The 14,890-nt window shown below is 39.5% G+C and overlaps 2 protein-coding genes across 2 annotated transcripts; one reads left to right on the top strand and one right to left on the bottom strand.

Annotated features, from left to right (window-relative positions):
• Nucleotides 1-342: 342 nt before the first annotated feature.
• On the bottom strand, nucleotides 343-6,212 carry zgc:113436 (uncharacterized protein LOC503528 homolog). The gene is made up of 8 exons (XM_050052181.1): nucleotides 5,849-6,212; nucleotides 5,044-5,237; nucleotides 4,812-4,923; nucleotides 4,573-4,711; nucleotides 4,238-4,292; nucleotides 3,878-4,135; nucleotides 3,685-3,801; nucleotides 343-984 (listed from the first exon to the last, which is right to left on the bottom strand). The coding sequence occupies exons 1-8, from the start codon at nucleotides 6,015-6,017 to the stop codon at nucleotides 727-729; spliced, it is 1,302 nt and encodes a 433-aa protein (XP_049908138.1). The 5' UTR covers nucleotides 6,018-6,212; the 3' UTR covers nucleotides 343-726.
• Nucleotides 6,213-6,730: 518 nt separating this feature from the next.
• On the top strand, nucleotides 6,731-12,986 carry ogfod2 (2-oxoglutarate and iron-dependent oxygenase domain containing 2). Its single transcript, XM_050052090.1, has 7 exons — nucleotides 6,731-6,967; nucleotides 7,080-7,136; nucleotides 9,344-9,454; nucleotides 9,546-9,645; nucleotides 10,699-10,823; nucleotides 11,252-11,509; nucleotides 12,283-12,986. Exons 1-7 carry the CDS (start codon nucleotides 6,833-6,835, stop codon nucleotides 12,547-12,549), a joined length of 1,053 nt encoding a protein of 350 aa, XP_049908047.1. The 5' UTR covers nucleotides 6,731-6,832; the 3' UTR covers nucleotides 12,550-12,986.
• Nucleotides 12,987-14,890: the final 1,904 nt, after the last annotated feature.

Genomic DNA, 14,890 nt, shown 5'->3' with positions numbered 1-14,890 from the left:
TAAACAAAACTGTGTTTTCACACAGAAACCCACTCACCAACCCATTGTTTTTGTTAAAGTAAAAAAAGGTCAAAGGGATATCTTACTTTATATATCTTGAAATAATCCTTGATTCAAATCTGTTGTTTAAAGAGCATGTTAAAAGGGTGGGCGGAACTATTAAATTCAACCTGGCTAATTTTAGGCATACAAGACCATACCTAACAACAGAGGCAGCTAGCCTCTTTATGTGTGCTATGACCTTCTCTCACAAGCAAGAGATTTCACTTACTAACACTAATCAATGCCTTTAAGCAATATCAGACTTCCCATTAGGTAATGACTTTACACCAAGGCCACACAAATGAAACAATACCTTTAATTTTAAGCATTGTTGTTTAAAAATCTATTGCTTGACACAGTGGAAAAAAAGAATAAGTTAATATCATTTCAAGGGAAATGTTTTGGTTGTTTTTTAAAGGGAAACAGAACAAAAAGCTCAATAATTCATGTGGGTCAAAGTTTACTGATATTACTTTGGCCAGTGGATTCTTCTTCTAAATGCCAGATTCATCTACGAGTGAAACACCAACCAAGATTGTGTTCAACCAGTATTAGCATTAGTAACACAAATCATCACACTCGTTTCACCAACATCTGGATTTCCATCTTCTCTCTAAGACGTCAGGAGGCTCATGACAACATGTAGTCCTGCTCCACTGATCCACCTCTTCCAAACAGTCCTCCTCAGTGGACATCAGAGTCAGCCAAGTGATACTCTAACTCAGTCTTCATGTCCTCTGAGCTGCTTTGCTCAGTGGCCAGCACTGTCTCAACAGGAAAAGATAAATACAAACTGTCTTTTAGTTTTTTTGGGGAGGGGGAGTCCCCTGCACCGAACAGAGGATCTGCCATTTTAAAGGTCATCGAGGGCATGTTATGGGTCCTGCGTTTGGCGTTCTTCTTCTTCTCTTGTTTGTAGGCTGCATTCATATTGGCGATCACCTGAAAGTAGAACACACACATTCAGACACAAAAAAGAGAGGACTTAAAGAAAAAAACGACACAACAAATATAAAACACACAGCCAGTTATGTTCATGTGTTTACTAATGAAGCCCATAAATATGTGTATTTCTAAATATTTCTGTCAACAAGTTTGTTGTTGCACAACACATGGATAACGCTGGTTTTAACTTTGTATCTTAAATAATTAATAGAGTTTCTATTACAGGAAACACGGGTGTAAGAATCACATTTCTGTACTCTACTACACAACTGTGTTCACAAGAATGGTGCATATATATCACCCTGACAACATTGTGTCCAACATGTCGAGATAAATGTCCAGTACCATGTCTGGGGGACATAAAAGAAACATACACAACCCAACAAAAAACTTGTAGTTTCTCATATATGAGGCAGGAACCCCTTGGGCCAACTAGGAACCAGAGGCTATGTAGAGACATTTTTAAAAAAAAAAAAACCCATTCAACCCTGATAGCTCTTTGTAATGGCTGATTACTCTTCTGCTGTGGCTAATCAGTGGGAAAAAAACATTTTAAAGCTGCACTAAATAATTTCTTTATATTGTCAATAAATCAAATGAATATGTGTAATGTGAAATGTGGTGCTAAGAGTGACAAACCTGCAAAAAATTATTACCAAACACTGCAGACCCCTTCAGTTCGCATGCGCCCGCGCGTGCAGCCTGTTGCAGTCGCTCCTGCTTGTTTTTTGTGCAATAACCCCATTCATTCACATTGACTGTATATATTCTGTTTGTGTAAACAATCTTGTTCAGTTTACAATATATATATGTATATATATATATTTATTTACGTTTATGTTTGTTAATAATTCCTGTTTATTTAACTATATATTTGTTAATACTACTGTTTAAATTTCTTATATTTTCACGTATCTTTCCTCTCTTGCAAGGAGCACCTGTAACATAAATAATTTCCCCTCTGGGATCAATAAAGTATTTCTGATTCTGATTCTGATTCTGAGTTCTATGGAGCTTTTTCTTTTTTTGCTCCTTTTAGCTTCATGTTTTGGTTTCCTGTCACTTCAACAACTGATTTCAGCAACAAAGCTTTGATAAACAAACTGTATACCTCCCGCCCTGTACCAAACATCAGACAGGCAACATTAGCGAAAATTGGATTTACATTTGTCAGGTGGCCAGAAACACAAATGCATTGTGCATTGGATTTATTGTAACCTTAATGCTATAGTCTGTTTGCTAACATGTTAGCTAGGCTTCGCTGGCATCAGTTTTTTCATGCCTTCCTGACATTTCATGGGGTATATGGTATTTGTGTGAAAAAAATAAATTAATTAAATTTAAAAATGTACAAGCTGAGCTACTGGTGATAGAAGTCATTGTAGCATGTATGACATTGTCTGACCTACTAGCAGTGTGTCTACAACGGGAATTATACCCCTTTTTGACAGTCATGGGCAGCTGTGGCTTGGCTTGCTTTGGTGTGGTTTGGTTTGGGCCAGCATCGCAGGGATTTGCATTTCCATCACAGCAGAGGTACCTGCTTGACGGTGTGTCTTTAACTGATGACGACTTGTCTTAAGTGATAACGTTTAGCAGCGGGCTGATCCATGGCTAAAGTCCCCTGTTATTTTTGCTCCATGTGTTTTTCCACAGCAGGGCAGATAAAACAAGTTTACCTGTTGGAGGTGAGCTGTTTGCAGAGGTGCAGTGAGAAACTGTTGTCTGCAGCTCTTCATCCAACATCTCACTCTGGTGGTTTCTGAATTTACTCTTCCTCCCTGCCATATGATTAGACTAGTCTTTAATGAAAAAAAAGCCGCTAGCAAAGTTCCGCTAATTCAGTGATAAACACAGGAACACATTTCCTACAGATTCTTCACAATAAAAGTCCCCCTCAATTTTGATATGTAAAAACTTTTATCGTCAAGCAGCAAAATACGGAAATGTTGGATTTTCAAGCAGCAACATTAAAAAAATTCTAAGACAGCAAACATGAAACAGTAAAATCCATCACTTATAGTCATCAACCTTCTCAGCTCAGTCTCCTGTTCCATGTGTAAAGACTGACCTCTGGTGCTGAACTGCTGAACAATACATCACCTCAATACCACATATCTGTATCAGTTTAATAGAAAGAGGAACATCTGTATTTTATACAGTAAATACCGTAAAACCCTAACATTGCACTAGCCTAATGTTATAAGATGAAATATGTCACCATTCTTCAGCTTATTCTGCTGCCCCCAAATTGCCAAAGTAATATTGATAAAGTCATTTAATGCAGCTTTATTCCATGAATTAATGCATTTAAATGTCCCTTCAAACTGCGCATCTTCAAGGGTGACCCCATGCTGTGTGACTAAAAAATCAAAGTGCTAAAAAACAATAAAAAAAAATTAAAAACCCTCCTTTTTACCGGTCCTATCAAATAAAACTGCCATTCTCACCATCATTAATATCCTATTTGTTTACACTTAACAGCAACCCCTCCCCTCCCCTAAAGAGAAACTGATATATGTCACACAGAGAAAGTATCGACACCCTTTCATGGGACCTTTAAAGATGCAGCAATAAGAATAACCTTTTCCGAACTTTTGTCAGAACCCACAAAGCAGTGTCTGATGTGCATGTGACAATCAGACAAAGAAAGAAAGAACCAGCATGCATGGTGATAGTGCAAGAGAAAGTCTTTACCAGCTGCTTCACAGAGTTCTGCTGCTCCTGCATTATGGTTATATACGTTGAGGCCTTCTCCTTTGTGGAATACATATCCTGCTCCTGGTCGTCATAATTCAGTAGGCTCAAAGTAGTCTGCAAAAAGGGAGCAATATTAACAAACACATACAAACTACACTACTAGATTTTGTTCTTGACGATGGAGTCGTACCTCATTTGGTAAATTAGCTTTCCTGCTGAACATGAGGGAGTAAGGGCTGAACTTGGTCGTAGGGTTGGTGGATGTCCTGAACAGGAACAGCACAGGGTCTAGGAAGTCGTCCCATTCGGCCTGCTTCTCCGTTACCATCTGCACTATGGCTTCCTTCAGCAAAGGACTCGTGCAGTCGTGAAGCGGGTTGAGCTGAGGCTGATCCAGAGGAGACACCTTCTGCATGATGCTCCATCTGTCGCACAGCAGTTTTGTCACCTAGAACACACAAGTACAGGGACTGATAAAACTGTCCCATGACAACATCTTCTACTTTTCTTGATCTGTTCATTTTAATTTACTTTGTGACTCACATCTTACCTCATCACAGAAGTCAGCATTCTGCGTACATACTATCGTTTTAGGGGCACCAAACCTAATTGAACAGAGAACAGAACAAGTTCAGTTTAAGGGTGAAAAATATGTATGAATTTTGTGGGAAATCAGAAAAGGTCAGAAGTAAATGCCAGCATCCCATTAGTGACCATTTATTCAATAACTAATTATCTAAATAATTTGGATTTGGATGACATAAAAACTGGTATCATGTAGGGCATAAAATAACTCATACTGGAAAATTACACCTAAACAGAATGTGGTAAAACCCTTGTTTCAACCTCAGTATGACTATCAATGACTTTATGAAAGATTTTTACCTGTATATGCATTTGGAAATACATCTCGCAACAGAGAGAGCATCTGTCTTTTGCACTGGAAAAGCTTCTGGCCATTTACTGAAGTAATCAATGAGGACTATAACATTGGTGTTGCCTTGCTGTGTCTCTGGGAAAGGCCCTGGTGATGATAAGGGGAAAGACAGCCAGGGGTTTAAATGTGTGGGAAAAAAATATACAGCAGAAAAATACCATCTGAAGAAATTACGTGAAGCAAATACCTATTAGGTCAATCCCAACAATATCCCAAGGTGCTTCCACTTTTATAGGCCGGACTGTCCTCGCCAGGTTTTTATTCCTCTCTGTGAGCTGACACGTCTCACATACTTTTATCTTAAACAGTAAACATTATCATAAAGGTTAAACATTATTAGCATTATATACCAGTTAAACATTAATATCATTATAGCCCAGTGTTGATAGCTACACACTTAAAACATAAAATGTATGTACCCAATCCACAACGTCCTTGATGATCCCCAGCCAGTAGTACTTGCTCTGGATCCTGTGGACAGTCTTCTTTTGGCCCAGGTGATGACCGATGTCATTGAAATGGCAGTCTAGAAAAATCTGCCTCTTCCTTTCAGCCTCGATCACCACCTCCCTCTTCTCATCTTTCTTGGGTCCCACATAGTACAACTTACCCTCTTAAATGCAAATACAAATAAAGAGTTGGACAAGTTGTATCATACTTTTTGTATTGTGACAATAAGAGGTTCCTGAATGCCCCTTGAGAATGCTTGTGGTGTATGGAGATAACGTCAAACCATACCTCATTCAAAAATATAAGTATTTAATGTTGTCTTGCTCATCTTGAAGGGCAGACATAGAAATAAAACATAACTTGGAGCTGACAGCAGTTGAGGTCAACCTCTCAGCCTTGACATACACTCTATTTTACAAACAACACTTATCTCCTGAAAATGTAGACTTTAATTAGTAGTTGAGTAATAGTAGATAATTTAACCACAAGGGCCAGCTTTTTAAGTTGGGATTTAACGTATCTGATATATAGTTCTGGTAATAGTAAATCACTAATATAGTCAGCCGAATTATCTACAGGCTCCTACAGATTCATAAAATATCTTACATTATGTCCTACAGGGTACACACTTGCCGACATGAAAGGCGACTTTAAATTGGATGTTTTTTGAATGAAGGTTCGTAATGTCACCAGACGTTCACTGGAGCTAGATGTAAAATGTATTGTTTCAGTGGTTTTTCCATTGTTAAATTCAGGTTTTAAAATAGCCCTTACCATCAATGATAAATTTCTGTGCGTATCTTTTGAGGTTCTTCTTCCGTAAAGGATTGATCGTCTGAGGAAAGCAGCCTTTAGCCACAAAAGTGTAAATGTCACCGAGTTTGTTGGAGCTGGATTCAACCACCTCCTCCTCAGCCACTTGCAATGACTCCACGCTTAACATTTCCGCTTAGACTTTACAAATGAGGACAATAGAGAGCGTTTATACACCTCAGAAAACCAAAATATGCCGGCTGCCAGTCGGCATATTTGGCAGCACTGCTAGCTAATGATAACGAAGACAGATAATCCACAACAAAATCACATCAGTCGAAGATACAAAGCTTGTACTTGTCTTCTTTCTCTTCTTCTACTGTTACATTTCTGCAGCTGGCTTCACTTTTTTTTCTTTTGTTTTGCATTAGCGCCCCCATCTGTACAACGAATGGTACTTCCTACCAGCCCAAAAAATTAAAGGGAAATTACAATCTTTTTTGTTTGTTTGATTATTTTACCTTGTAATAGACTGACTTCTTTGGTAAAGTACTTTTAAAAACGCTTTAGTCTTCCTTGACGGGTCCATCAATGATTTAAAGCATTGGGGTCGATTTTAGGGAGGACTACATGATTGTCCATGCAATCGTGTATAGTGCGTTTCTGACCTCTAGTGGTCACGATGCGTAACTACAACTGTCAGCAAGATACTATTGGTACCAACGCATAAGTAACAAAAGTTCAAATATGTTTTAGGCGTGTACATTCATTGCCTTCAAATACTTTATAAGGAATATACATTTGGTTTTAAATTGGAACTTATTAAATCAAATACATTTAATTTTTAATTTGACGGGTGTGTAGTTGTGGAAATGACGCTCTTATTTTGACGTCTTCGAACCGGAAGTGTAATGTTTGTTGTTGTTTGCTAGCACAGAAGTAGCCGTGCAGCTTGTCAGTTATTGGTGTTATTACACTACGTTTTTCTGTATATTTTATGCAATAATGACAAACGAGGAAGACAAAAATCTTCACTTTTACTTTTGTAACTGTTTCACCACTGATAATATTTACCTGGAGGACTACAAACTCCATGTCAGCTTCTTATCCGAGCAGCAGTTCAGACAGGATTATCAAACAGTAAGTGGAAGTCAGATACATTTTTTAAAACAAAAATATAATTTGGAGTGACATACCCGCTTGTTACATTCTTCTAATAACTGTCTATTGTATGTTTATTATTGCTGCGCAGCTGCTTATGAGGCTTGGCTGCGTGACGGACCAACAGCTTGAGGATGTGTTCAACAAGGTAAGAAAGTAAGTGGTCATGTGTTTGAGCTGTGTGTGCTTAAACAATTTTGTCACTTGAATTTTCTTAAGTACAATGCATCCAATTTATCACTACTTTTATTTTCTTCTAAAGTGAATATTTGTTGGTTTTCTTAATCTTCTGTTAACCTGTCAGATGTAAACTGAGTATCTCCGTGTTGTACAGTGTTGTTCTGAAACACTGCTTAAAAATATTAAGGCAACACTTAATCATCACAGTATAACACCAAGTCGGTTAAACAGGGAATTAATCTGACCATTCAGGAAGTACAAGTGATAGTGAATCAGTTTCACCTGCTTTGGTGCAAATGAAAGCGACAACAGGTGCAATGGAGAGGCAAAAACAAGACAACCCCCAAAAAGGGAATGGTTTTTACATCTGGTGTCCACAGACAGTTACTCTCTCCTTATCCTTCCTGACTGATTCTTCTCTAGTTTTGTGCTCTGCTAGTGTCCTCTTCACTACTGGTAGCATGAGGTGGTACCTGCAGCCCAATCAGGCTGCACAGGTAGTCCACCTCCTCCAGGATGGCACATCCATACGTGTGGTTGGAAGATGGTTTGCTGTGTGTCCCAGCACAGTCTCAAGAGCATGGAGGAGATACCAGGAGACTGACTGTTACACAAGGAGAGCTGGACAGGGCCATAGAAGGGCGTCAATCCAGCAGCAGGACTAGTATCTGCTCCTTTGTCTGAGGGGGAACAGGATGAGCACTGCCAGAGCCCTACAAAATGATCTCCAGCAGGCTACTGGTGTGCATGTTTCTGACCAAACTGTCAGAAACAGACTTCATGAGGGTTGCATAGGGCCCAACGTCCTCTAGTGCAGTGGTTCCCAACTAGTGGGTCGCAGGTCCATTCTAAATGGACCACAAGTGACTCTAGAACTTGTCAAATTTGTAAAAAAAAACAAAAAAAAAACACACTTTATGTTGAAGTACAGTGAATTTCTGGCAGAGCTTTCATTTTGAAGTGCCTTTTCCTGCTGTAGAATGAATGACTATCGGAGAGATACTTGACAGAGACAGCAAACTAGCTCAATGACTTGGCCAAACAAAAGTAGGATGCTGAATGTATTAAACTGTGTGGACATTGAACTAATGACTAAGGAAAAATCTGTACCCCGTGGCTGGACCAGTTGGGAACCACTGTTCTAGTAGGACCTGTGCTCACAGCCCAGCACCGTGCAGCTCGATTGGTATTCACTAGAGAGCACCAGAATTGGCAGGTCTGCCACTGGTGCCCCTCTCTCTTCACAGCAGGTTCATACTGAGCACACCTGACACACATGAAAGAGTTTGGAGATGCAGTGGTTAACATTTTGCTGCCTGTAACATCCTCCAGCATGACCAGTTTGGTGGTGGGTCAGTGATGGTCTGGGGAGGCATATCCTTGGAGGATCGCACAGACCTCCATGTCAGAGCCAACAGTATCCTGACTGCAGTTAGGTACCGCGATGAAATCCTCAGAGTGATTGTCAGACCTTACGCTGGTGCAGTGGGCCCTGGGTTCCTCCTGGTGCAGGACGATGTCCGGCCTCATGTGGCCAGAGTGTGTAGGCAGTTCCTGGATGACAAAGGCATTGATGCCATTAACTGGCCCTACTGTTCCCCTGACCTAAATCCAACTGAGCACCTATGGGATGTTATGTATCGATGCATCCAACGCCACCATGTACTGCCACAGGCTGTCCAGGAGCTCACTGATGCCCTTGATGATTTTGGTTTCCACTGACTGTTGTTATGTCAATTTGTTCTCAACAAATTATACAATGTACATCAGTAAAGATTCTCAACTTGAATAATTTGTTTATCAAGATCTGATGTGTGATTTACGTGTTCCCTTAATTTTTTTGAGCAGTGTAGAACAAGACATTTGATCGATAGACTGATAAATTGGCAGCTGATATTGATATATCGACTGATACTGTATATCGGTATTGTGTATGCTGGCTGATAAGTAACAAGATATCTTAGTACTGTAATGTCAAACTAGGTGTGAGGTCCATTATACACTTTGTCCACCACAGAGCACTGACAAATGTAGTTTTGAAGTGTAGAATGTCTTGCTCAGTATGTATATTGGTCATAATTAAAGACTTCACCTTGGAATCCAGAAAATCTCGATAGGCATTTTTCTCTGCACTCACATTACACTGTAGCCTAACTGCATGACTGCTCCCTTTAGATTTCACAGGAAGTGGACAGGCGAAGGCGTCTAGGTGTGACATCTGCTGAGAGAGCAGCTGCTATAAAAGACGTGTACCAGCCTCTCCATCCTCATGTCTACCATCTGCAGGTACATTCTGCATCAGCCACTGCTAATCATGTCATTAATAATGTGTCATTAACACCTCGCTAAGGCTCACTCGCACACCACCTCTTCTCAGGAGTCCTACCTCGCACCGAAGTTCAAGCAGATTGTTGAGTATTGTCGAGGCAGTGATATCAGTGAAGAAGGTCTGGGAGACTTTTTGGAGGAAGAGGCAGGTGAGCTGCAAAGTTCTTTCAATTCCTCCCATTGTTCGAGTAAGAGGTGTGTAAATGTGATCACATGAAAATGTAACTCACACACTCACAAAAAAACGTTCACATATGCATCTATTTTGGTCATAGTCTACAGCCCTGTATCAGGATTTAATCCTTTTGATCCGATAACATTTCTGAAGTCTAGAAGATCCGCACGATTCAATAATTTTATCACTATTAAAGTTAGTGAAGGGCTAAACAGGAAGTCACTCGGCCAACGGAACTCTCTGGTGCACTTGCTCTATGTGCCAAATGATGCAAACAATGCAGGAGATCTGGATAATTTTATACCCAGGAAGTTGAATTTTTTGGCTTCATGCGCCACTGAGCAACTTTCATAGGAATAAACAAGGCCCTGCCTCCAATGCCGTATCCAGTTCTCATCATACATCCATATCCTCTACCCAAGAATACAAAACAAAAGACAGTCACAGTTACTCTGTTTTGCTGCAGGAGAGGCAGCTATGGACATGTCACCTGCCACCAGATCAGCCAATAGCAAAATTCAGTTGCTATAGTTGGGTTCAACCAGTAGAGGGCAGTCACTATTGATGCATATTTATAATAAAATTCCAGTATTTTGCATAAAAATGTCTAGATTTGGACCTGAATGCATCAACAACACTGCCAACTACCTGTATTCATTGGTTTTAAGCTGACAAAAAGTTACCCTCTAAATTAGCATTTAAAAAAAGAAATCTCATGCACTCACTGAAGTACTTTAAAGTACCCCTAGTACCCATTCCTCCATTTGAGAAACACGGAGTTAGAGCACAGGGCAGTTATGTATAATATCTCTAAGATATGGTCTTGAGAATGGTCCTAAACTTTGAATTATGAGTCATGAAAATTTCTTCGTAAAAGGCACGACTGAGGAACTTCTTTGTGACCAAGATGAAAGTAACTTTTACCCTGCTTTTGTTGGTTTAGATTGATTGTACCATATTATCACAGTTACATAACACTATATTGATGTATTAAAATGCTGCACTGATTCCCATCTTTCTATTGAAGCTGCGAGGGTTTATCGCTTTCCTGTGTTTGAGAAGAGCTTCTGTGAGGAGCTGATGGAGGAGCTGGAGCACTTTGAGCAGTCCTCCGCCCCTAAAGGAAGACCCAACACCATGAACCATTATGGGGTAATGTATGCGCTCCTACAGGCTGAAACCCTTTAAAGTGCCATTTGATCACCCCTCATTCATATTTCATCTTTATTGTGCCATGACATTTGGATCCTCGGCCTACTGTGCTCCTCAGTCATGAAATATGTAGAACTCTGAAATATTTTGAGAGTTGTATTCCAGGCAGGTATATGCAGGGACTTTGATGGATTCTCTGAGAAAGTAAGGCTCATTTTACAGTAACGTGCATATACTGCATGTCTTTCAAAATTCAGTGCATGATATATTTTTTAGCCAAGATCGAAGCCTTCAGCTAAAACCCTTACTTAGGAAAATATAAAATGTCAAAGCCATGAAAGAGCTTTATAGTCATAAGGGCAGGGAATCAAACATGAGGGTTGAGTTCTTTTATTCATGATGTTCTTCTCATTTTCTCTCTCTTCCAGATCCTCCTGAATGAATTGGGCTTTGACGAGGGCTTCATCACGCCCCTCCGTGAGCTCTACTTGCATCCGCTCACCTCCCTGCTGTACCCGGACTGTGGGGGGCGCTGCCTGGACAGCCACAAGGCCTTTGTTGTTAAATATGACATGAATGAAGACTTGGACCTGAGCTACCACTACGACAACGCAGAGGTCACCCTTAATGTTTCCCTGGGCAAGGACTTCACAGAGGGCAACCTGTATTTTGGTGATATGAGACAGGTGAAGATAATGCTTATAATACTATTACACTCACAGTATTACCACTGTGTTTTTTTATTTATTTTTTTTTTTTTAAATACAACATTGCTTGTGTCAGATCTATGTTATCTAATGGCAAGTTCCAAAAAGATTTTCCTGCAGGTAAGATTTTATTATGATGCTGAAGATGTTTTTCTAAATGCCTATTTGTGCATTATAAATCCTTAATTTCTATTTCACCAATTATTGGTCAGTGTACCTGCAGGAATGGCCTGCAGAAAAAAGCTATCTTTTGTTTTTTTATCAGAGAGGACATACCTCTGAGAAATGATTCATGTTAATTTATTCATGACAATTTTCATCTTAGAAACAAGAAGTGTGACCTTTCAATCCAGTTATTTTTTACTTGTGGCTAATGATATTATTACTGTTGCTCCAAAAATTGCCCTTTGGTAGTGAACGTAACATAATTTCTAAGATAAGAAAGTCTGCTGATGAAACAGCTTCTCTGGCAGATTAGAAATACTGAACAAACTACACTGTAAAATTTGACATGTTGATCTTACTTTAACTTTTTTTTTTATAATGTTAACAAAAATTAAGCTTAAAGTTATAGTTACTTACCTTTTTCATGTCACTTTCTAGATTTTTTTTTAACAACTTTTCAGATTTTACAGTGTAAACTATGTATTTCTGGGAATATAATAGCTGTGATGGCAGCAGATTTTTTAAGTCATTTCCCTACAAAAATGCTAAATTGTGTCTAAAGGTAGTGGCTGTGTTGCCCCCGGCAGGTGCCTTTAAGCGAGACGGAGTGTTCAGAGGTTGAACACAGGGTGACCGAGGGGCTTCTCCATCGGGGCCAACACATGCACGGGGCCCTGCCCATCTCCTCCGGCCAGCGCTGGAACCTCATCATCTGGATGAGAGCCTCACAGGAACGCAACAAACTTTGCCCCATGTGCAACAGGAAGCCGACGCTGGTGGAAGGGGAGGGCTTTGCTGACGGGTTCACCAAAACCTCCGAGCCACTGCTTAACACTTCGTGCGTGTTGACATGAAGTATCATGCTGCTGTCAGCCTTTAATAAAGCCACTGTGTGTAGGATTTAAAATTTTGCTGAAGGATTAAATGATTCTGAAAATGATTTAGGCTTGTCCAATATATATTTTCTGTCAACAGACAGATATTCTAAAGTTTGAATGTTGTTGAGATAATCACGACTACACTGGGTCACTGTATTGACACATTTTGACTGTATTCCAAATTGGAATGATGAATATTTATAGTTAATACTATTAGTAATAGTAATGGTACTATAACTCTGTGTTTCAGATGTTTGGTGTAGTATCTCATTTTGTAACAAGTATATATGACTTTATTGTCTTAAATATCAGTCCAATAAGATCAATGAAGCCCAAGCCCCAATATTTATATACAGTGTGACTGTACTGTCGTATTTTGTGCCAAAGAATTAAAGATAAGGGATAAACCACTCTGACAGTTTCTCTTTATTGACTACCAGTTTCAACACCCAAAGTCTGTAGATGTGTTTTTGTGAAACTAATTGGGATTTTTATATCAGGTAACATGAGGCCAGGGATTGCATTCGGTCACTAAAACTAGTGGGAATACTTAAAGGTACACTGTGGAGTTTTTGACCAAGAGTAACGCCATAGAACAATGATTTTACAAGTGGGTCCTTTTGCATACATAAGGGCAACGGCACACGTTACTGCTGCTGCTTTCATGCCTGGTGGCGGTAATGAGCAAAGAAACAGCAATGTGCCAGCAAAGGCAGGGAAGAATGGTCAAGTGGACTGCATTTATATAGCACCTTTCTAGTCTTAGAGCTCAGAGCATAAACGGTTCCACCTGCTTATCAGACAAACATTCACACACAATCACACAATGGAGGTTCAGTATCTTGCCCAAGGACACTTAGAAATGTAGACTGCAAGGGCCAATGATTGACTCACTGACCTTCCAACTGATAGATGACAGCTCTACCTCTTTAGCCACTGCTGAAGACAGGAACTGAGCAAACAGGATTTAGAATATTGCATTTTACATATTTATTAGACTGTAATGATACACACAGTGTGTTTGGATGACAAACACTGAAGGCAAACATTTTCTTTGTTTCTAAACAAACTTCAAATTTTATAATGACCTTGTGGATTGGTCACATCTGGCCGATCCACTTCACAGGCTGTAGTTGGTTGTGGTTGGTCATATTTGCTGAAACTCACTATATCCTGACAGTAGTACATGAGACATAATCATGTTCCTCCTCCTTGTAGTGCTTCTAATGGCATTTGTAAGAATCCACACATGAATGAAAACAACCAATCAGAGCAGAGGAGTCTCTAATGCAGCTGTCAGTTATGTCAAAATAGTGGAACTAGGCAGCACTGGTCAAATATAACTCAAGATTTTGTCACTGCATTGCCTATTTCACCTCTTAAATGTCTCAGAAACATATTTTAGTGTACTGTTTTGTTGTAATTTGAGAAAGTTTGTGACCTGGCTGCCATGTTGCAAACAGTTGAGCGAAAACCAAGCACTGCCCAACGTCTGGAGCCATTAGACACACTATGAGGAGGAGGATCATGATTATTATTTTTTCGACAGATTATCTGTCTCATGTACGACTGTCAGGATATAATGAAAGTTTCATTTAAAGTTAACAACTGTAGCTTTAAGAGAGTCACTTTTGGTGCTGGTTATCTAATGCAGGGGTAGGCAACCTGTGGCTCCAGAGCTTCATGCGGCTCTTGAGTCCCTCTGCAATGGCTCCCTGTGGCTTTGACCAAAAATTAGGCTACATGAAAATGAATCACAGTTATTTTTGAACATTTTAATTTTCATTTATCATTGTTGTTGGCCTTAAGTGATTCTTACAATATCCACTTGTAAAAATGTGTAACCTATAGGCCTGAAACAAATTTAAAAAAAAAAGTTCTAAAATATTAGTCATAGCTATGTTAATGGACTGGTGATTTTTCTCTAAATTTTCATCATGAGCGATGGCTTGTCTTCAGTCTCCTTAGCAAAGCTAACTGTGGATACTAAATCCAGGAAGGAACAGTCTTGAAGGGAAATATTGAATTTAATAGTGCATAGACAGATTTGTTTACTTTCGCTGCAAGGTACCAAAGATTCATTAATACTTTACTGCAGAGTAGCCACCTAATGGTAAAACATGTTATTGATTAGACTTATTAGTAATGTTGATAAGCTAATTTAGACTTAATAAGGCTGTGTAAACTTTATGATAAGGCTCAAATATATTTTGTGGCTCCAGACAGATTTAATTAATTGTTTTGGTACACTCAGGTACACCATCTTTTCCGACACATTTTGCCTGTCAGTGACTGTTAACTGATTTCTGTCCTTGTT

This window comes from Epinephelus moara, chromosome 8 (assembly GCF_006386435.1).
Source record: "Epinephelus moara isolate mb chromosome 8, YSFRI_EMoa_1.0, whole genome shotgun sequence".
NCBI lineage: Eukaryota > Metazoa > Chordata > Actinopteri > Perciformes > Serranidae > Epinephelus > Epinephelus moara.
The sequence above is the reverse complement of the archived record's forward strand: the minus strand, read 5'-3'. Positions and strand labels throughout refer to the sequence as shown.

Bases quoted from the DNA above. Each gene is read 5' to 3' on its own strand.
- zgc:113436 (XM_050052181.1), bottom strand. From the start codon at position 6,017: ATGTTAAGCGTGGAGTCATTGCAAGTGGCTGAGGAGGAGGTGGTTGAA. The intron at 4,712-4,811 runs GTATTTGCTTCA...TATCATCACCAG, and splicing joins TGTTGGGATTGACCTAATAG to GGCCTTTCCCAGAGACACAG. The intron at 3,802-3,877 runs GTACGACTCCAT...CCCTTTTTGCAG, and splicing joins AAGCTAATTTACCAAATGAG to ACTACTTTGAGCCTACTGAA.
- ogfod2 (XM_050052090.1), top strand. From the start codon at position 6,833: ATGACAAACGAGGAAGACAAAAATCTTCACTTTTACTTTTGTAACTGT. The intron at 6,968-7,079 runs GTAAGTGGAAGT...ATTGCTGCGCAG, and splicing joins TCAGACAGGATTATCAAACA to CTGCTTATGAGGCTTGGCTG. The intron at 11,510-12,282 runs GTGAAGATAATG...TGCCCCCGGCAG, and splicing joins ATTTTGGTGATATGAGACAG to GTGCCTTTAAGCGAGACGGA.